Source organism: Somniosus microcephalus, chromosome 3, assembly GCF_052327205.1.
Source record: "Somniosus microcephalus isolate GS21.2 chromosome 3, FLI_Smic_1.0, whole genome shotgun sequence".
Classification (NCBI taxonomy): Eukaryota; Metazoa; Chordata; class Chondrichthyes; order Squaliformes; family Somniosidae; genus Somniosus; species Somniosus microcephalus.
This window is the reverse complement of record NC_140989.1, coordinates 12,282,880-12,306,311: the sequence shown is the minus strand read 5'-3', so window position 1 is coordinate 12,306,311 and position 23,432 is coordinate 12,282,880. Positions and strand designations below refer to the sequence as shown.

General features: G+C 47.6%; 1 protein-coding gene across 3 annotated transcripts in view; it reads right to left on the bottom strand.

The window, feature by feature from the left end:
- phactr2 (phosphatase and actin regulator 2) overlaps positions 1–23,432 on the bottom strand; it is a 203,460-nt gene that overhangs the window by 105,625 nt on the left and 74,403 nt on the right. For all 3 annotated transcript variants that reach the window (XM_085979209.1, XM_085979212.1, XM_085979210.1), the window contains exon 2: positions 14,715–14,882. In XM_085979209.1, coding sequence (XP_085835335.1) covers positions 14,715–14,882 — 168 coding nt within the window. The remainder of the gene's footprint in view (positions 1–14,714; positions 14,883–23,432) is intronic.

Here is a 23,432-nt window from a genome sequence, read left to right as displayed (position 1 = left end):
AAATCTGCCGTCCTTACCCGGTCTGGCCGATATGTGACTCCAGACCCACAGCAATGTGGTTAACTATTCGCTGCCCCTCTGAAATGACCCAGCGAGTCACTCAGTTGTACCAAACCGCTACAAAGAAGTATACTGACTGTGGGCGTACCTTTACCACACGGACTGAAGCGGTTCCAGAGGGCGGCTCACCACCGCCTTCTCAAGGGCAATTAGGGATGGGCAGTAAATGCCGGCCTTCCCAGTGACGCCCACAGCCAATGAATTAAAATAAATTCCCCATGAGTCCAAAACTCTAGCTCAGCCTTGAGCGATGGTGAAATAAATGTTCCTGCTCGGCCGACACGGAGAGAAAAGAGTGATTTACAGGAGTAACTGGTGGCACAGCCGGTTAACACGAGAATCGAGCTCATACCCAACCCAGACTGTTGGGATGAGATCTCATTTTACTGCTCCACGTGCAATCAGTCAGGGCGGGGGAGGTGTCAAACCAGAACAGTAACGGGTGATGTCACACCGGTGCAGTAATGGGATGATGTCACACCGGTGTAGTAATGGGTGATGTCACACCGGTGTAGTAACGGGTGATGTCACACCAGTGCAGTAATGGGATGATGTCACACCGGTGTAGTAATGGGTGATGTCACACCGGTGTAGTAACGGGTGATGTCACACCAGTGTAGTAATGGGATGATGTCACACCGCTGCAGTAACGCGTGATGTCACACCGGTGCAGTAACGGGGTGATGTCACACTGATGCAGTAACGGGATGATGTCACACTGGTACAGTAAAGGGTAATGTCACACAGGTGAAGTAACGGGTGATGTCACACTGATGCAGTAGCGGGGTGATGTCACACTGGTACAGTAAAGGGTAATGTCACACAGGTGAAGTAACGGGTGATGTCACACCGGTGCAGTAACGGGTGATGTCACAGCAGTGCAGTAACGGGATGATGTCACACAGGTGCAGTAATGGATGATGTCACACCGGTGCAGTAATGGGGTGATGTCACACTGGTGCAGTAACGGGATGATGTCACACCGGTGCAGTAACAGGTGATGTCACACCGGTGCAGTAACGGGTGATGTCACACCGGTGCAGAAATGGGTGATGTCACACCGGTGCAGTAACGAGATGATGTCACACCGGTGTAGTAATGGGATGATGTCACATCAGTGCATTAACGGGATGATGTCACACCGGTGCAGTAACGGGTGATGTCACACTGGAGCAGTATTGGGATGATGTCACACCGGTGCAGTAATGGGTGATGTCACACCGGTGTAGTAACGGGATGATGTCACACCAGTGTAGTAACGGGATGATGTCACACTGCAGCAGTAATGAGATGATGTCACACCAGTGCAGTAATGGAATGATGTCACACCGGTGCAGTAACGGGATGATGTCACACCAGTGTAGTAACGGGATGATGTCACACCGCAGCAGTAACGGGATGATGTCACACCAGTGTAGTAACGGGATGATTTCACACTGCAGCAGTAACGGGATGATGTCACACCGGTGCAGTAATGGGATGATGTCACACTGGTGCAGTATCAGGATGACGTCATACCGGTGCAGTAACGGGTGATGTCACACCGGTGCAGTAACGGGATGATGTCACACTGGTGCAGTATTGAGTGATGTCACACCGGTGCAGTAACGGGATGATGTCACACCGGTGTAGTAACAGGGTGATGTCACACCGGTGTAGTAACGAGATGATGTCACACCGATGCAGTAATGGGATGATGTCACACCGGTGCAGTAATGGGTGATGTCACACCAGTGCAGTAACGGGTGATGTCACACCAGTGCAGTAATGGGATGATGTCACACCGGTGCAGTAATGGGTGATGTCACACCGGTGCAGTAATGGGATGATGTCACACCGGTGCAGTAACGGGTGATGTCACACATGTGCAGTAACGGGATGATGTCACACCAGTGAAGTAACGGGATGATGTCACACCAGTGCAGTAACAGATGATGTCACACCGGTGCAGTAATGGGATGATGTCACACCAGTGAAGTAATGGATGATGTCACACTGGTGTAGTAACAGAGGATGTCACACCGGTGTAGTAATGGGTGATGTCACACCGGTGTAGTAATGGGTGATGTCACACCGGTGTAGTAATGGGTGATGTCACACCGGTGCAGTAACGGGATGATGTCACACCGGTGCAGTAACGGATGATGTCACACCGGTGCAGTATCGGGATGATGTCACACCAGTGAAGTAATGGATGATGTCACACCAGTGTAGTAACAGAGGATGTCACACCGGTGTAGTAATGGGTGATGTCACACCGGTGTAGTAATGGGCGATGTCACACTGGTGTAGTAATGGGTGATGTCACACCGGTGCAATAACGGGTGATGTCACACCGGTGCAGTAACGGGATGATGTCACACCGGTGCAGTAACGGGATGATGTCACACCGGTGCAGTATCGGGATGATGTCACACCGGTGCAGTAATGGGATGATGTCACACCGGTGTAGTAACAGGGACTCCATTATTATTAGTTGTTCTGATTTTGGGAAGTCCTGCGACTGTCTGCTGGGAGATATCGAACTATCAAACTGTAAAGGATGCTGATTTGAGTTTGGGGTTGAGTTAAGGGAACTTTACTCTTAGCTGACAGAACTATGGTGTGCATGACTTGGGAGTGTTTGATATTCACTAATAGTGTTTGCAACAACGGTAATCTGTTCCATGCCCCACGCTGAGCAGCTCTGTCCTGTCAATCATGAGATGACTCCAACACCGAGTGTGAATGTGTGTGAGAGAGAGAGAGTGTGAGTGTGTGTGAGAGAGAAAGAAAGAGTGTGAATGTGTGTGTGAGAGGGCGTGAATTTATTTGAGAGAGAAAGAGAGTGTATATATGTGTGAGAGAGAAAGAGGGAGTGTGTTTGTGTGTGTGAGTGTGAGTGTATGAGTGTGTGAGTGTGAGTGTGTGTGTCTGTGTGTGAGTGAGTGTGTGAGAAGTGATTGTGTGAGAGAGAAAGAGAGCGTGTGAGTGTGCGAGTGTGTGAGTGTGAGTGTGTGTGTCTGTGTGTGAGTGAGTGTTTGTGTGTGAGTGTGAGTGTGTGAGAAGTGATTGTGTGAGAGAGAAAGAGAGCGTGTGAGTGTGAGTATGAGTGTGTGTGTGTGTGTGAGTGTGAGTATGAGTGTGTGTGTGTGTGTGTGTGTGTGTGAGTGTATGAGTGTGAGTGTGTGTGTGTGTCAGTGTGAGTGTGTCAGTGTGAGTGTGTGTGTGAGTGTGCGAGTGTGTGTATGAGAGTATTTGAGTGTGTGAGTGAGTGTTTGTGTGAGTGTGTGTGTGAGTGTGTGAGTGTGAGTTTGTGATTATGTGAGTGTGCGTGAGAGTGTGTGTGTGTGAGTGAGTGAGTGAGTGTGTGTATGAGTGTGAGTGTGTGAGTGAGAGTGTGTGAGCGTGTGATTGTGCGAGTGTGTGATTGTGTGAGTGTGTGAGTGTGTGTGTGTGTGTGTGAGTGTATGAGGGTGTGATTGTGCGAGTGTGTGAGAGTGTGTGTGTGTGAGTGTGATTGTGTGTGTGTGATTGTGCGAGTGTGTGAGTGTGTGATTGTGTGAGTGTGTGATTGTGCAAGTGTGTGAGTGTGTGTGTGAGCGAGTGTGTGTGAGTGTGTGATTGTGTGAGTGTGTGATTGTGTGAGAGTGTGTGTGTGTGAGTGTGAGTGTGTGTGTGTGTGTCAGTGTGAGTGTCTGTGTGTGAGTGTGTGTGAGTGTGTGTGTGTGAGTGTGAGCGTGTATGAGTGTGTGTGTGTGTGTGTGAGTGTGTGTGTGTGAGTGTCAGTGTGAGTGTCTGTGTGTGAGTGTGTGTGAGTGCGTGTGTATGTGTGTGTGTGTGAGTGTGTGTGAGTGTGTGTGAGTGTGTGAGTGTGAGTGTGTGTGAGCATGTGTGAGTATGTGTTGGGCCAGTGTGACATCTTCCAAACTAACACTAGGAGGTTCACTTGCGCACAGCAATGTCCCACAAACAGCAATGCGATAAATGACCAGATAATCTGTTTTTCTAAAGTGATGTTGATTGAGGGATAAATATTGGCCAGGACACTGGTGAGAACTCCCCTGCTCTTCTGCGAATAGTGCCATGTGATTTCTTACATCCACCTGAGAGGACAGATATGACCTCAGTTTAACGTCTCATCCGTAAGATACCACCTCCGACATTATGACATTGGCCAGGACACTGGGGAGAACGTTCCTGCTCTTAATCGTGCTGTGCAACCTTTTACCATCCACTTGGACAGGCAGGTTTAAGTTCTCATCCAAAAGACGGATAAACTTGATTAATCCATCTGCTCTCTCAGGTGGACGTAAAAGATCCCATGGCACTATTTCGAAGAAGAGCAGGCGAGTTATCCCCGGCGACCTGCCCAATATTTATCCCTCAATTAACATAACAAAAACAGATTATCTGGCCATTATCACATTGCTGTTTGTGGGAGCTTGCTGTGCGCAAATTGGCAGCCCCGTTTCCTACATTACAACAGTGACTACACTTTGAAAAGTACTTTGGGACGTCCTGAGGTCATGAAAAGCGCTCTATAAATGCAAGTCTTTCTTTCTTTCAATACTCCTCCCTCAACCAACAACACAAAAACTGTCTGTTTATGGAATCTTGCTGTGTTGATATTATCTGCTGCTTTTGCTTAAATAAAAATAGTGACTCCACTTCAAAGTAATTCCTTGGAGTGGTCTGAACAGAATGGAAACCATTAAACGAGTGCTTCTAAACAAAGTGCTGAGTTTGGGAATTTGGAGAGAGTGGGAATTCGGAGCAGAGGGGAAAGGAGGAGAGAGTGAGAGGAGTGGCCGGAGATAAAGGTAGGCCCGAGAGCCCAGAGCCCGGAGCGAGCGTGAGCATCAGGGAGCGAGGTAAGTGACGTCAGCACAAGGGAAGGAGCTGAAAAGAAAACAAATAGGTGAGTAACTCTTTTTTTTTAAGTCTTGCGTTTATTTCTCTTCAATTAGTTAATAGTCTATTAAATAGAGGCATGGCAGGGCACCTCAGTCCCATCGAATTCACATCCTGTGCCATGTGGGCACTGTAATGATCAGTAACATGTCATTCTAGAATGGTACACTAGGCAGAGCTGTATGTTTAGTAGTGGGCTACCCACAAGGCAGTAGTCAAGATGGATGCCTGTACACTAGTCCACGTGGCTGAATAAATGACTAGCTCAAGCTAGCTGTTCATAATGAAAACGTTTATTTATTTATGAACATAACAGGTACTCCAGGATGCTTCCTGTGTCCTGGACAACCAGGTGTGCAGGAAGTGTCGTCAGCTGGAGGAGCTCGAGCTCCGGGTTTCGGAGCTTGAGCAGCAGCTGGCGTCACTGCGGTGCATCCGTGAGGCTGAGAGCTTCGTGGATAGCATGTTTCAGGAGGTGGTCACCCCACGGAGTAAGAGTGTGCAGGCAGAGAGGGAATGGGTGACCATCAGACAGAAAAGGAGGACCAGGCAGGTAGTGTGGGAGTCCCCTGAGTGCATCTCGCTCTCTAACCGGTATTCAGGTGAGGGTGATGCATCCTTTGGGAAGTCCGCGGCACCATGGCTGGCCCAGCTGTACAAGGTGGGAGGATGAAGATTGGGAAAGCAATAGTGATAGGGGATTCGATGGTTAGGGGAACAGACAGACGTTTCTGTGGCTGCAGACGTGACTCCAGGATGGTATGTTGCCTCCCTGGTGCCAGGGTCAAGGATGTCACTGAGCGGCTGCAGAACATTCTGAGGGGGGAGGATGAACAGCCAGAGGTTGTGGTCCATATCGGTACCAACGACATAGGCAGAAAGAGGGATGGGGTCCTGCAGTCAGATTTCAGGGAGCTAGGAAAGAGATTAAAAAGCAGGACCTCAAAGGTAGTAATCTCCGCATTACTCCCGGTGCCACGTGTGAGTGAGTACAGAAATAGGTGGATAGAGCAGATGAATGCATGGCTGGAGGGATGGTGCAGGAGGGAGGGCTTCAGATTCCTGTGGCATTGGTTCCGGTTCTGGGGGAGGTGGGACCTGTACAGGCTGGATGGGTTGCACCTCAACAGGGCCGGAACCAATGTCCTCGTGGGGGGAGGGTGGTGGTGGGGGAGGGGGAGTTTACTGGTGCTGTTGGGGAGGGCTTAAACTAATTTGGCAGGGGGATGGGCACCAGGATGTAGCATTAGAAAGGGGAAACGAGGTGCACAAAGGATTGGGAGAAACAGATAGCACTAGCATAAGAAACAGTACGGTATTAGGTGGGGTCAGACTAAGAGAGAATACAAGATCATCTAAGGCAGATTTACAGTGCATGTATGAAACATGGTAAATAAGGTTGGTGAGCTGCAGGCGCAGATAGCCACACGGGAATATGATGTCGTGCCAATAACGTAGACTTGGCTCTAAAAAGGGCAGGATTGGGTACAAAAAATTCCTGAATATCAGGTGTTCAGGAAAGATAGGGAAGGAAAGAAAGGAGGTGGGGTTACAGTATTGGTTAAGGAGAAGGTTACAGTGCTGGAGAGGGAGGATGTCCTGGAGGGGTCAAGGACAGAATCTATTTGGGTAGAGTTGAGAAACAATAGAGGTGCCATTACACTACTAGGTGTATTCTATAGGCCACCCACTAGTGGGAAAGATATAGAGGAGCAAATTTACAGGGAAATTTCAGAGAGGTGCAAGAACTATAGAGTAGTGATAATGGGGGACTTCAACTATCCGAATATAGACAGGGATGGTAATAGTGTAAAGGGCAGAGAAGGGGAAGAATTTCTGAAGTGTGTTCAGGAAAACTTTCTTGATCAGTACATTTCCAGCCCAATGAGGAAGGAGGCACTGCTGGATCTGGTTCTGGGGAATGAGGTGGGTCAAGTGGAGCAAGTGTCAGTAGGGGAACATTTAGGGAACAGTGATCATAGTATCATAACGTTTAGATTAGCTATGTAAAAGGTCAAGGAGTAATCTAGCATAAAAATACTTAATTGGAGGAGGGCCAATATCAGTGGGTTGGGAACGGATCTGGCCCGGGTAAATCGGAACCAAAGATTGGCAGGCAAAACTGTAATCGAACAATGGGCTGGCTTTAAAGAGGAGGTGGTTCGGGTACAGTTGAGGTACATTCTCATGAGGGGGAAAGGTAGGGCAACTAAAGCCAGAGCTCCCTGGATGACAAAAGAGATAGGTGAAGCATAAAAGTGGGGCATATGACAGATGTCAGGTTGAGAATACAAGCGAGAACCAGTCTGAATATAGAAAGTTCAGAGTGGAAGTGAAAAAGGAAATAAGAGGGGCAAAGAGAGAGCATGAGAATAGATTGGCAGCCAACATAAAAGGGAATTCAAAAGTCTTCTATAGGCATATAAATAGTAAACGGGTAGCAAGAGGAGGGGTGGGGCCAATTAGGGACCAAAAAGGAAACCTACGCATGGAGGTAGAGGGCATGGCTGAGGTAGTAAATGAGTACTCTGCATCTGGAAGAATATGCTGCCAAAGTCATAGTGAAAGAGGAGGTAATTGAGATACTGGATGGGAGAAAATTGATAAAGAGGAGGTACTAGAGAGGCTGGCTGTACTTAAATTAGCGAAGTCACCAGGACCGGATGGGATGCATCCTAGGATGCTAAGGGAGGTAAGGGTGGAAATTGCAGAGGTAGCGGCCAGAATCTTCCAATCCTCCTTAGATATGGGGGTGGTGCCAGAGGGCTGGAGAATTGCAAATCTTACACCCTTGTTCAAAAAAGGGTGTAAGGATAAACCCAGCAACTACAGGCCAGTCAGTTTGACCTCGGTCGTGGGGAAGCATTTAGAAACGATAATCCGGGACAAAATTAATAGTCACTTGGACAAGTGTGGATTCATTAATAGGAAAGCCAGCACGGATTTATTAAAGGCAAATCATGTTTTACTAACTTGATTGAGTTTTTTGATGAGGTAACAGAGAGGGTTGATGAGGGCAATGTGGTTGATGTGGTGTACATGGACTTCCAAAAGGCGTTTGATAAAGTGACACATAATAGGCTCGCCAGCAAAGTTGAAGCCCATGGAATAAAAGGGACAGTGGCAGCATGGATACGGAATTGGCTAAGTGACAGGAAACAGAGAGTAATGGTGAATGGTTGTTTTTTGGACTGGAGGAAGGTATACAGTGGTGTTTCCTCAGGCCCGGTACTAGGATCACTGCTTTTCTTGATATATATGTTAATGACTTTGACTTGGGTGTACAGGGCACAATTTCACAATTTCAAAATTTGCAGATAACACAGAACTTGGAAGTACAGGTAGACTATCCTTTATCCGAAAACCTTGGGACCAGCTGTGTTTCGGTTTTTGGAATTTTTCGGATTTCAAAAGGTTTTCATCTCTGTAACTGACAACAAACACTGTTGCTTAGCAACAGCTTGTAAACACTCAGGCCCTGCCTTGGAAGCGTCTCTGAAGCTGTTGCTAAGCTACAGAGACTCTTTCCACAGCCTGACTGTTTAAAAAAAATGCTAGGGGAAGAAAAAAAAACGAACAAAACGGCTGCTGATTTCTGCCGTTAGATCGCGGTTTCCGGCTCCCCCTGCTCCGTATCTGAATTCCTTGACTTAGCGGGGGTCTGGGGCTCGACTGCCGCCGCCAGTTGTGGGAAAGCCGGATATCGGCTGACTCCTACACTAAGCTGGCCCGCAAATCAGGTCGGGGGGGGGGGGGGAAGAAAAGACTATCGGACGGGCCGCTGCAGCTATCGGACGGGCTGCTGTATTGTTGGGTTCACTCTCCCGGTACCTCCTTCACACTGCCCGGCTCGGCCTGCAATCTCCTACCCAGTAGGGAACTCTGTGACCCTCTGCCCTGCTCACAGGGAAAGGCAGAGCTCCCGGACCACTCCTGTCATGTTTGGCGCCACTCGGGTCATGTCGTGCGCACGACATACGCTCCACGAAAAAACTTTCGGTTTTTAGAGGTTTTCGGTTTTCGGAAGTGCGGATAAAGGATAGTCTACCTGTATAGTGAACAGTGAGGAGGATAGAGGTAGACTTCAGGAAGACATAGACAGGCTGGTGGAATGGGCGGACAGGTGGCAAATGAATGCAGAAATGTGCAAAGTGATACAATTTGGTGAGAAGAACGAGGAAAGGCAATATAAACTAAAGGGTACAATTCTAAAAGGGGTGCATGAACAGAGAGACCTGGGGTAATATGTGCGCAAATTGTTGAAGGTGGCAGGGCAGGTTGAGAAAGTGGTTAGAAAAGCATACGGGATCCTGGGCTTCATGAATAGAGACATAGGGGGAGAAATTGAGTATAGCCCTGTTTGGGGCGCCAGCCTCGCCAGGGCGCTAAAAGTAGCGCCCCGGAAGCATTCGCGGCCGCCCGCCGGAAATTCAGTGGTAGCACCCCAAAGGGAAGCGCGCCGCTATTGGAGGCGCTCCGCATCCCTCTTGGGGCGCTGCGACTGAATATCATTGCGCAACGTGCCACAGTGCCACACACTGCGGCACACCGCGCTGCAGTATTGCAGGCCTTCCTCCCCTTCTTAAAGGGGAGGGGCCTTGTGCAGCACGATCTGGGGCCCAGTTGGGCCCCCGAGGATCGCGAGTGCCGGCAAAAGAGCCCGGCACCGAGGAGAAGTGCCACGCTCTTGGAACGCAGCCAGCACTCCGCGGGGGTGGGGGGTTTCAGGAGGCCGGGGATGGGAGCGCAGGCAGGTGCTGGCAGGCGGCCAACAACAAAAATGGCCGCCCCGCACCTCTCCTTTAATTTACGCCTCCCCTGCCGCAGGTAGGCCCCCCTGAACCGGTCGCACATAGCGTCCAGCGGTAAATCAGGGGGCGCTTCCAAATATCGCAGCCGGGGCGTCAGCGGGGCGCTGCGCACACCGATGACGTCATCGGTAGCGGCGCAGCGCTAACGGCTAGCGCCACCACTAGCGTCCCGCGGAATTTAGCGGGAGGCGTGGCCAGTGGCTTGCGACCCACTTAGCGCCCTCTTAAGGCACTAACGGGTGGCGCAGCCAACTGAATTTCTCCCCCATAGAGTACAAAGGCAAGGAAGTTATGATGAACCTGTATAAAACACTGGTTCGGCCTCAACTGGAGTATTGTGTCCAATTCTGGGCACCACATTTTAGGAAGGATGTGAAGGCCTTAGAGAGGGTGTAGAAAAGATTTACGAGAATGGTCCCAGGGATGAGGGACTTCAGTTACATTGATAGACTGGAGAAGCTGGGGTTGTTCTCCTTGGAGCAGAGAAGGTTGAGAGGAGATTTGATAGAGGTGTTCAAAATCATGAGGGGCCTAGACAGAGTAGATAGAGAGAAACTGTTCCCATTGGCGGAAGGGTCGGGAACCAGAGGACACAGATTTAAGGTGATTGGCAGAAGAACCAAAGGCAACACGAGGAAAAACTTTTTTACGCAGCAAGTGGGTAGGATCTGGAATTCACTGCCTGAAAGGGTGGTGGAGGCAGATTCAATCATGGCTTTCAAAAGGGAGTTGGATAAGTATCTGAAGGAAAAATATTTGCAGGGCTCCGGGGAAAGGGCGGGGGAGTGGCACTGGCTGAAGTGCTCTAGCAGAGAGCCGGCACGGGCTCGACGGGCCGAATAGCCTGCTTCTGTGCTGTTACCATTCTATGATTCTATGATTCTAAGTGAGGTGCTTCTGCACATTCTGAGGCTGTGATAAAGCGATGCATAAATATAAGTTTTTTCTTTCTGCCTGCACTTTCCTATAATCTGTTCTAAACCAGATACTGAATGCGCTCCTTTGTGAAGGAGTTAATCACACAGCATTAACTACTGTAATTTCAAAGGAAGTCTGTTCCATCTTTCCATGACTGTGTGTGGAAAAACCCTCCTCTAATCTCTAGTCCTGCTCCACTGTTGCCTAATTCTATATTGAACCTTACCAGCTCTGCGTTCAGAATCCAAATGAAATAACTTGCTTAATTATCTGCACATTTAAGCGTTTGAAAAATTGCAATGAGGAAAAAGTCCCAGTCTGTCAACCAATCAAGGTTGCGACAAAACACAGGAAGACACTAATAAACTTGCAGAATGGGCGTCTAAATGGCAAATGAATTTCAATGTAGGTAAGTGTGACGTGGTGCATAACAAGGAGGCTACATAACTACTTGGGAAATAAGGGTAGGGGAGCAAAGGGACCTACATTCTCAAATCATTAAAATTAGCGATGCAGGTTAATAAGGCCATAAACAAAAGTTAACAAAGCAATGGGGTTCATTTCTAGAGGAATAGAATTCAAAAGCAGAGAATTTATGTTAAACTTGTATCGAACCTTGGTTAGACCACACTTGGAGTGCTGCGTGCAGTTCTGGGTCTCCATATTATAAAAAGGATATAGAGGCACTGGAGAGGGTGCAAAAAATATTTACAAGGATGACACCAGAATTGAGAGATTATAACTATCAGGAAAGACTGAACAGGCTGGGGCTCTTTTCTCTAGGAAAGAGAGGGCTGAGAGGTGACCTGCTAGAGATGTTTGATAGGTTCCACGTAGAGAAGATGCAGGGCAGCAAGCAACAAGGCCAATGACATTTTGAACTAAATGGCCATGACGGTAGAATGCAAACCAGAGAACGTCACAATCAAAGGAAAGAGGTGCTAGCTGTTATTTAGGCCAGAGAGACATGTAAACATTGTTGGGTTCAAACTGCACTTTCCTGTAATTATAACAATCATTAACCTAGCAGTGGGAGGAGAGTCGTAAGATTGTACGCTTGCTGTTAAAAGTGCACAGCACGATTTCAATTATAGTCTCTTTGAAGAATTGAAGGAAGCAAGGTTTTCATGGTTGCTGCGTTGAAGAGTGTGGATGTGCCCAAGATGTGGCGGCTCAGACACCGAGGATGGGAGTTGTGAGCACTGAGGACATGAAATCTGAAGGAAGCTGATGAGCATTGAGCTCATCATCTCCCAAAGGGTAGAGAGGTGGGCGATGTTACGTATGTGAAGGAATGGGTTTAGGAAGGATGCAATTACAGCAGATAATGCACAGAAGAATATCTTTCCCCAGAGGGGGAGGGTGATTTTAGCCAGAGAAATCGCTGAGTTAATGGAGAAAGAGTCAAAGGATAAGCAATCAACTAAAGCACAGACAGAGCAATTTGCAAAGAAGGACTTGAACCTGCATAGTGCCCTATTATTACATCACTCAGAAGGGTCCCTCATCGCTCGCCATGATTTACTTTACAATGCAGCAATTCTGCTCTCCACAGCAATGGGATGATTGAGCAGGTAAATAGTTTCTGGTGGTGTTGCTCGGGGGAGGTTATTTGAGGTAACTTCATGAAAACAGCATCTCGCTGTCTGGCTCCCCATTGACATGCATTGAATGGCGTGAAGTCCCTGCCTTTGCGCGTTAGATACAAAGTAAACCCGCCACAGAAAGTTAAATCTTGACAATTTCAGTCTAAGTACCCCATGGCCCAGAAATTGCCCAGAAACACTTGTGCCTGGTAAAAGCAGGTATAGGGCCTGCTGTCACCAGTGTAAGGGTTATTCTAAATCTTAAATTTAAAATTTAAAAATAAAAAATTATGCACAAGCACTTAAAACTAGTTTATACAAATATTGGTCCGGATTAAAACGTTTAAAATTATTTTTCAATAAATTACATTTTTATTGTATTTGCTGGTAAGTGTTAATTACTGCCAGTCGCCTGCTCTGGTACTGAAAATTAACTATTACAAGTGTGGAGTCTCATTCCTTCAGGTATTAATTGTTGTTTGAGATTTTAAAAAATTTAAATGAATTTTTTTCAACTTTTTTTTTCTGTCTCTTTTTTCTCTCTCTCTTATTCCAGTCTTTCTTTCCCTCCCTTTGGCCCAGAAATTCGGGTCCCAACGCGTGAGTACACACGGGGTACTCACGCGTAGGCCCAACAAAAGTGCCGGTTTCCTGCATGCACCGCGCATGCGCCGGAAACCGGCACTTCTGTTCCCCTGAAAGAAGGGGTTCAGAAGTCGAACACGTGCGCTGGAGAGGCAGCGCGTGCGCATCGAACTTACGTTTTTTTTGCAGGCTTCTCCGGGAGGGTAAGTCTCCAGCAGTTACACATTTAAAAAGCGTAAGTGGTGAATTAAGTTAAATTAAAACATTTTTTCCACAGGTTTATTATTTTTAAATACTTTAAAGAAAGGTAAGTTTATTTTTAGCCCCGTTAGAAAATGTAATTAATTTTTTCAAAAATTTAAATAATTGTTTAAAATAGTTATTTCATGTAATTTATAGTTATTTTAAAATGTGAATTTTTAAAATTTATTTGAAGATTTAGTGATGTTTTGGGGCTTATAGTATTTATAGGTTTGACAGTCAAACTTATGAATGGAGCATTCCCTGCTACCATTGGCTCTCCATGGCCCACATGATCCCAGGGGACGCATCGAACTAACTGCGCCCCTGGGATACGCAAGCACTGCGCGTCGGCAGTTGGAGCAGGCCCAGGATCGGAATGCCACACGGGCCCATAGCACAACGGCCGGCGCGCAAGGTAAGTGCAGGTCGGGGGCTTGCACCCATGGGAAGCCCCCGACCCGAATTTCTGGGCCATTATTTCCCTTTCTGTACCTGATTTGACACCCACTCTCAATTACACTTCCTTGTCCAGACGCTGTGCTGCTCGTTTCACTGTCCTTCAATCTGATTGGTTAAGGAGGTACACAGTTACTTGCCTTGTTCACTCAGATCCCAGGTGCCCTGTAGAGGGCGCCGTGCCGTTTCCATCTCCAACACGCAGTAACTTGCTGCACTAAATATCATCGACATTAAACGGGCAAAGGGAAGTCTAACTAAAGGTGGCCGCCCTTCGTTGACCGGTTACAGGAATGTTTGTGTTTAGTTACATAGGAACATAGAAGATAGGAGCAGGAGTAGGCCATTCGGCCCCTCGAGCCTGCTCCGCCATTTAATGAGATCATGGCTGATCATCCAAATTCAGTACCCTGTCCCTGCTTTCTCCCCATAGCCCTTGATCCCTTTAGCCTTAAGAAATATATCCAACTCCTTCTTGAATATATTTAATGTTTTGGCATCTACTGCCTTCTGTGGCAGAGAATTCCACAGGTTCACCACTCTCTGGGTGAAGAAATTCCTCCTCATTTCTGTCCTAAATGGCCTACCCCTTATCCTTAGACTGTGACCCCTGGTTCTGGACTCCCCGACCATCGGGAACATCCTTCCTGCATCTAGTCTGTCCAGTCCTGTCAGAATTTTATAAGTTTCAATGAGATCCCCTCTCATTCTTCTAAACTCCAGCGAGTACAAGCCCAATCGACCCAATCTCTCCTCATACATCATTCCTGCCATCCCAGGTATCAGTCTGGTGAATCTTCGCTGAACTCCTTCCATGGCAAGAACATCCTTCCTCAGATAAGGTGAACAAAACTGCACACAATACTCAAGATTTGGTCTCACCAAGGCCCTGTACAACTGCAGCAAGACGTCCTTGTTCCTGTACTCAAACCCTCTCGCTACGAAGGCCAACATACCATTTTCCTTCTTAACTGCCTGCTGCACCTGCATGCTTACCTTCAGTTCCAGGGGGTGGGGACTTGAATCCCATACCCCTGGTGCCTCAAACGTGAAGGTTTTCCCAATTGAACCGCGGCAACACAGAGAGGTAGCCCTCGCTGGGGTGCGGTGGGAGCTTATACAAGAAGCACCTTAACAAAGCCAGTGTTAATGAGGAACTTACCCGCAGACGTCTCTTGGAACTTCTCGCTGGCTTTCTTTTTCCGCCACTTCCATGGTTTGAAGATGATGCCTATGGATGCCAGCTTGCTCTTTCGCTTCAGTGTCGGGGTCCCAGGTACAGGGGGCAATCCTTCCGAGTTTGTGACGGCGCACTTTTCCAGCCCATCAACTGCAACCAGAAAGAAAAGCATGTGAACTCTGCGTCTTCCTGCATTTCTACAATGTCAGTAGGATTTCCTGCATTCTCATAGCTGCAGGATAAGGGGTACAGTAGCATAGTGGTAACGTTACTGGGTTAACAATCCAAAGACGTGTGTTCACATCCCACCACAGCCTGCTTTCACCCCTGTAAAGGTTAATACAAGCCTTAAATTAAAAAATGATGTGCAAACACTTAAAGCTAGTTTATACAAAGATTGTACAGTTGAATATTCCTGTGCAAGCACAGGTGATGCAACACCTGCCCTTTCACCTCCTCCCTTCCCACTGTCCAGGGCTCCAAACACCCCTTCCAGGCGAAACAGCGATTTACTTGTACTTCTTGCAATCTAGTATACTGTATTCGCTGCTCACGATGTGGTCTCCTCTACATTGGGGAGACCAAACACAGATTGGCTGACCGCTTTGCGGAACACCTCCGTTCAGTCTGTAAGGATGACCCCGAGCTTCCGGTCACCTGTCATTTTAATTCACCGCCCCATTCCCACTCGGACCTCATTGTACTCAGGCTCTTGCATTGTTCCACGGAAGCTCAGCGTAAACTCGAGGAACAGCACCTCACCTTCTGATTAGGCACTTTGCAGCCTTCCGGACTCAATATCGAGTTCAACAATTTCAGATCATAATCTCGGCCCCCATTACATTTTTACTTATTTTTTATCCACACCTTTGTTTTGGCCCTTTCCCCCCAACCTTTTTCTCTCTCCCACATGGCAGCTGTCTCCCATTCTGCCAGAACATTTCACACCTAATCTAGAGCCGTCTTTTGTCTCCACTAGTCCTATCACCATCTCGTCTGGTTTTGAATACCTTTTAATGTCTCTTCTTCTCTTTTGTTCTCTCCCAGCCTGGCCTCTTAATCTATTTCATTTCCTGTGCATCTTTAGTCTTGACAAAGGGTTTTCACCCGAAACGTCGACTCTATTTTCTCTCCACGGATGTTGCCTGGCCTGCTGAGTTTTTCCAGCATTTTCTGTTGTTATTTTATACAAATGTTGGCCTGGATTAAAGTGTTTAAAATGATTTTTCAATAAATTAAATTGTTATTGTATTTGCTGTAATGAAGGGACTTTTAATTAAATGTGAAAATCAAGACATTTATTGTTATTACAGTTGTCTAAATTGTTTAATTATTTTTAGGACTCCAGTAGGGTTTAGGGGGATTCCATTCGTAAATGGAATCCTCCTTTGTGATTGGAGGACCTGGCCGCCGCGAGCCCAGGGGCGCTCCCGAACCGCCTGCGTCACTGGGACCCGTGGGCCTTTACGCAGGCCTGAGATCCGAACTCCCTGTAGCTTTGGAGCCTGGAGGTAAGTTTGTAGATCTTTCACCGGTCGGAGGCATTCTCCGGAGGTACTCCTCCGACCGCAAATTCAGGGCCAGTGTTCCCACAGATTGGTTTCAATTTTATCTGCTTCAAACCCAGGCCGTGTCCTCTGGTTCTAATGTTCTAGACACGGTGAAACAGCTCGTCATGGTCGACATTATCCCGTCCCTTTAGAATCCTAAAAATCAGCAAGCATATCACCTCTCAACCTTCTGTTTCCACAGAATTACATAGAAATTACAACAGGGAAGCAGGCCGTTCAGCCCAACCAGGTGGTGTAGGTGTTTATCCTGCGCCTGAGCAGCACTCCCATGTTCCCATGTCCCTTTATTCCTGTTTTCTTCAACCACCTATCCAACCTATTGTTAAATGTAGACATGGGCCCCGATATTTACGGGGCAGCGGGGAGCAATGTTCCCTCTAATTTTTAACCTTTAACGGGCTGCGCAGCCCATTCAAAATTCCGCGTAGGCGCGGTTTTCCCATTTAAAAGTGGGTGAGCCAGCTGCGCGGGAGCTCTGGAGCACTGCGTGACCGCGCAGCTTGAAGGGAACGTTAGCAGGGAGTAAGCGGGGGCAGGGAGTAAGTGTGGGGGGGTGGGGGAGCCAGGGAGTCAGCCATGGCTTAGTGGGTAGCACCCTTGCCTCTGAGTCAGAAGGTTGTGGGTTCAAGTCCCACTCCAGGGACTTTGAGCACAAATATCTAGGCTGACACTCCAGTGCACTGCTGAGGGAGTGCTGCACTGTCGGAGGGGCAGTACTGAGGGAGTGCTACACTGTCGTTAAACCCAGGCCCCGTCTGCTCTCTCTGGTGAACATAAAAGATCCTATGGCACTATTTCGAAGAAGAGCAGGGGAGTTCTCCCCGGTGTCCTGGGGCCAATATTTATCCCTCAACCAACATAACAAAAACAGATTATCTGGTCATTATCACATTGCTGTTTGTGGGAGCTTGCTGTGCGCAAATTGGCTGCTGTGTTTCCCACATTGCAACAGTGACTCCACTTCAAAAGTACTTCATTGGCTGTAAAGCGCTTTGGGACGTCCAGTGGTTGTGAAAGGAGCTATAGAAATGCAAGCCTTTCTTTCTTTAAGGGTGGGGGGAGTAAGCGGAGAGGGGGGCAGGTTTGCATTCCCAGATCCTGCTGAATTCAACGGCAGGAACTGATTAACATTCTTTTGTCCCGGTTTGTAGGCTGTGGCCAGCCAGATTGAGGGGCTGGCTGGCTGTCGGGCGGGTAGGCCTTCGGCACCAGGCCACAGGCAGGGAGCGGAGAGGAGAGAGGGAGGGATTGGAAAAGCCGGGGGCGGGGGCAGTGGAGAGAGGAGGCCGGAGAGAGGGGATCAGAGGCTGGAGGGGGTGAACACATGCCCAATTTATGTAATCGCTCCTCATAATCCAAACCCTCCCACCCCTCAATTCTTCGATATGCCCTCAATAGCGGAAATATCCTTTCTGTACTGCAGTTACCAGAACAGTACACAGTGTTCCAGGTGCAGACGCACCAATGATTTATAAAGTGGCAGGATTACCTCACTACTTCAGGTCAATATTGACCTTGTAATACATCCCAACATCTGACTGGTTTTGTTCACCTACACCGAGCATTATTGCGATAGCTTCAATTTATAGTCAATCAGGTCCCCCAGATCTCTTTCCTGTTCCATTCACAGTATTTTCTGTTTGCCCCCAGGTGAAGCACTTTGCATTTCGTTACGTTCACTTTCATCTGCCGGCTGCCTGTCCAGTTCCCAAGGAATGGGCCTTGGAGCCGATCACTTTCATTAGCTTTGTGTCATCTGCAAATTTAGCCAATGTGCTTGTGACTCCTGACTCCAGATCAGTTATGAAGATATTCAATGAGAGGTCACGAAACAGAGCTCTGTGGGACCCCACTGGTAACATTCTCCCAGGCTGACGACAATCCCTCTACCACCATCTATCGGGCAAGCAATTACGTATCCATTGTAAAATATTTCCACTGATTCCCACTTTCTTTATTTTCAGTACCGGCCTTTCCAAATGACTGTATCATAGAAACATAGAAGATAGGAGCAGGAGTAGGCCTTTCAGCCCCACGAGCCCGCTCCGCCATTCAATGAGATCATGGCTGATCATCCAAACTCAGTACCCTGTCCCCGCTTTCTCCCCATATCCCTTGATCCCTTTAGCCTCAAGAAATATATCCAACTCCTTCTTGAATATATTTAATGAATTGGCCTCAACTGCCCTGTGTGGCAGAGAATTCCACAGGTTCACCACTCTCTGGGTGAAGAAATTCCTCCTCATCTCAGTCCTAAATGACTTACCCCTTATCCTTAGACTGTGAGCCCTGGTTCTGGACTCCCCGACCATCGGGAACATCCTTCCTGCATCTAGTCTGTCTAGTCCTGTTAGAATTTTATAAGTTTCAATGAGATCCCCTCTCATTCTTCTAAACTCCAGTGAGTATAAGCCCAATCGACCCAAATAACAACAGAAAATGCTTGAAAAACTCAGCAGGTCAGGCAACATCCGTGGACAGAAATTTGAGTTGACGTTTCGGGTCGAACCCTTCTTCAAAACTGGAAAGAAAAGATAGATCGGAGGCAGGGCTGCGATCGGACAAAAGAATAAAAGAAACAAAAGAAGTAAAAAAGAGACAATAAAAGGTATTAGAAGCTAGACGAGATGGTAATAGGCTGAGATTGGGTGTCTTTTCTTTTCAGTTTTGAAGAAGGGTTCGACCCGAAACATCAACTCAAATTTCTGTCCACGGATGTTGCCTGACCTGCTGAGTTTTTCCAGCATTTTCTGTTGTTATTTCAGATTTCCAACATCCGCAGTATTTTGCAATTGACCCAATCTCTCTTCATACGTCATTCCTGCCATCCCAGGTATCAGTCTGGTGAATCTTCGCTGCACTCTCTCCATGGCAAGAACATCCTTCCTCAGATAAGGCGACCAAAACTGCACACAATACTCAAGGTGTGGTCTCACCAGGGCCCTGTACAAAGACCTTGCTGAGATCCAGGTCCACTGCCTTACTCTGTCAATCTTCTTTGTCACAAAGAAAACCAGTACGTTAGATGAGCCAGATCTCCCATTCATGAACACATATTGGCGATCTTTTATGATTTTATTCCTATCCAGGTGTTCCATGATCTTATCTTTAATAAGGCTTTCCATAACTTTTCCCACAAGGGACATCAAGTTCACTGGGCCACTTTTGTTACTTTTTTTAACAATAGGAGTAACCGCTGCCTCTCTCCAGTCCCCAGGCTCTAGTATTCGGTGATTTTTGGAAGATTTGTGTCAGAGTTCCTACACTTTCCTCCTTCAGTTCAAGGATCCTCAGATGCAACTTATCCGGCCCCTGAGATTTATTCACCATCACTCACAGTGTCTTTCATTTCTCTCATTATGCCTTCTTTAATCTCCTGTGCAAATCACTTCTTGCATTTAACCATCGCCTGTTCTCCACCGTAGCTTTCGGTTTCTTTTCCTTGTTGTGGTGGTTGTGGGTGATTTTATCCCCCTCGCTCTTCCCCTTGATTCCCTTCCTTTTTAAAAGCTGTGCGTCTGTTAATACCTTTCTGTTCCGAGGGAGGCTCTGTAGCAAAATCGTGGACTGATTTGTGCTCTCTTGACAGATGCTACCCGAGTATCTCCAGCACTTCCTGCCTTTGTTCCTAAACTTTGGAAGTGACTCGTCCCGAATACGGTGGGTGCATCTAGCATCCATCGTCCCCCTCACCCCTGCCTTCATTACCCCCAGACTTGTCCATTCCAACCCGCTCCTGGCCGGCCTCCCACTTTCCACCCTCCATAAACTTCAACTCATCCAACACTCTGCTGCCCGTGTCCTAACTCGCACCAAGACCTGTTCACCTGAGATTGATTCCTGGGATGGCGGGGCTGTCGTATGAAAGAGATTGAGTAAACTAGGCCTGTATTCTCTTGAATTCAGTAGAATGAGAGGGGATCTCATTGAAGCATACAAAATTATTACAGGGCTTGATAGAGTGGATGCTGGGAGAATGTTTCCCTTGGCTGGGGAGTCTAGAACCAGGGGCCACAGCCTCAGGATAAAGGGTAGGCCATTCAGGACTGAGATGAGAAGAAATTTCTTCACACAGAGGGTGGTGAATCTTTGGAATTCTCTACCCCAGAGGGCTGTGGAGGCTCAGTCATTGGGTATATTCAAAACAGAAGTCGATAGATTTCTGACTAGTAAGGGCATCAAGGGATATGGCGATAGGGCCGGTGAATGGAGTTGAGGCAGAAGATCAGCCATGATCTCATTGAATGGTGGAGCAGGCTCGAGGGGCCGAATGGCCGACTCCTGCTCCTATTTCTTATGTTCTTATGTTCACCCATTACCCCCTGTGCTCGCTGACCTACATTGGCTCCTGGCCCCTCAACACCTCCAGCCCTAAAACCCTCCGCAATCTCAGCGTTCCTCCAATTCTGCCCTCTTGCGCATCCCCGATTGTAATCGCCCCACCATTGGTGGCCGTGCCTTCACCTGCCTTGACCCTAAGCTCTGGAATTCCCTCCCTAAACCTCTCCGCCTCTCTTTCCTCCTTTAAGACGCTCCTTAAAACCTGCCTCTTTGACCAAGCTTTTGGTCACCTGTCCCAATATCTGCGTACGTGTCTCGGTGTCAAGTTTTGTTTGATAATCGCTCCTGTGTAGCGCCTCGGGATGTTTTACTTGTTAAAGGCGCTGTATAAATACAGGTTGCTGTTGCAGTGTATGTCACACAGCATATGGTGTCCCTTTATAACCTTTCAATGCAAGGGAGCACAGTTTGTGTTACTGGGACCATTTCTTATTGCCAGGAAGACGGGAGCTGCTTTCAGTCAAACGCAGAGTGGTGCTGCTTAGCAGCAACAGGTGCGAAGGTTAGCAGCTGGCAGTGTTTGTGCAGCCACCACCTTGTAGCAGTGATTCCCAATCATGCGTGGCCACAAACACCGAAAGCCATTAAAAGAGGAGTGCAGAATCATGCTCCTCACGTAAAAGTCGTCAGAAATTCTTACCCCCAACTTCCTCGTTCTAACTCGCACCAAGTTTCTGCGGAGCGGAAACCTGTCCGCACCCTCCAGTAAAAAGAAAAGACTTGCATTTCTACAGCGCCTTTCACGACCACTGGACGTCCCAAAGTGCTTTACAGCCAATGAAGCACTTTTGAAGTGTTGTCACTGTTGTAATGTAGGAAACGTGGCAGACAATTTGCGCACAGCAAGCTCCCACAAACAGCAATGTGATAATGACCAGATAATCTGTTTTTTAGTGATGTTGATTGAGGGATAAATATCGACCAGGACACCAAGGAGAGCTCCCCCTGCTCTTCTTCACAATAATGCCGTGGGATCAGGAGAGGGCAGACAGGGCTTCAGTTTAATGTCAACACTTCCAACAGTGCAGCACTCCCTCGGCACTGCACTGGGAGTGTCAGTCTGGATTTTGTGCTCAAGTCTTTGGAGTGCGACTTGAACCCACAACCACAGAAAATGCTGGAAAAACTCAGCAGGCCAGGCAACATCTGTGGAGAGAAAATAGAGTCGACGTTTCGGGTGAACCCTTTGTCAAGACTAAAGAAGCACAAGAAATGAAATAGATTAAAAGGCCAGTATGGGGGCTGGGAGAGAACAAAAGAGAAGTGAAGAGACATTAAGATACCTGATCAAACACGGGAAGTTTCCCTTCCTGTGTTTGATCAGGTATCTTAATGTCTCTTCACTTCTCTTTTGTTCTCTCCCAGCCCCCGTACTGGCCTTTTAATCTATTTCATTTCCTGTGCGTCTTTAGTCTTGACAAAGGGTTGACCCGAAACATTGACTCTATTTCTCTCTCCACGGATGTTGCCTGGCCTGCTGAGTTTTTTCAGCATTTTCTGTTGTTATTTCGGATTTCCAGCATCTGCAGTATTTTGCTATTGAACCCACAACCTCCTGATTCAGAGGCAAGATGTGAAACCCACTGAGCCCCGACTGACACCCAGGTACAAGCAGCTCTTCCAATACACATCTAAAAATCAGAAAGGCAGCATTAAGTGCAGTGGAGCCACCCCCAGGGGAGGAATTAATTGAGTGCGGCGCCAATATTCGCAAGCCACTCACACGCCTGAGCCTTTAGCAAAATGAACCTTAAAGAGACTCGGTTTTTAATAATGATTATTAATGTTTATTATGTTCCCAATGTAACCAACACATTGATAAGAGCTAATTCAAAAAGAAAATACTGCAGATGCTGGAAATCTGAAATAAAAACAGAAAATGCTGGAGATACTCAGTGGGTCAGGCAGCATCTGTGAAGAGAGAAACAGAGTTAACCTTAACTCTGTCTCTCTCCTCACAGATGCTGCCTGACCTGCTGAGCATCTCCAGCATTTTCTGTTTTTACATTGATAAGAGCAACAGCCTACACGGTGTATGTGGGCTTCAATTCCCCTGCGCATTACCTGTAGCGCCCTTGTTAAACTGCTGCCGTTAAATTCCTGCACGTGCCATTTTAACGCAGATGTTAACTCGCTCATTTTAAGAACCGTATGAAAGTAGGGCATGTGCATTGCGCTAAAAATAGCGCGCAGCGTGGATGAAACCCTGTAGGAGTTACTGGCATTGCCAACTGCTCCTGAATTTCCAAATCCGTCCTGAAATGACAAAACTGGTACAGGTTTCACTCCTGATTTGAAACTGGCTCCAGTTACAAAAAAAACCCACCTGTTTGTTACTGAGCGCCACCCTGAACTGGAGGAACATGATCCCACAAGACCAGAGTGGTTCATGCGATGCAGCCAGGAAGGTTGCTATACGATATGTCCCTGATGCCCTACCTTCCTTACTCCAAAAGCTCACCAACAAGGAGGTTCAGGGGAGATTTAATGGACAGGTTCAAAATTCTGAAGGGTTTCGAGAGAGTAAATAAGGCAAAAAACCTGAGGGGGAGAGGAGCAGATTTATTTTTACACAGCGAGTTGTTGTGATCTGGAATGCGCTGCCTGAAAGGGCGGTGGAAGAAGCGTAGAAGCATAGAAGATAGGAGCAGGAGTAGGCCATTCGGCCCCTCGAGCCTGCTCCGCCATTTAATGAGATCATGGCTGATCATCCAAATTCAGTACCCTGTCCCTGCCTTCTCCCCATATCCCTTGATCCCTTTAGCCTTAAGAAATATATCTAACTTCT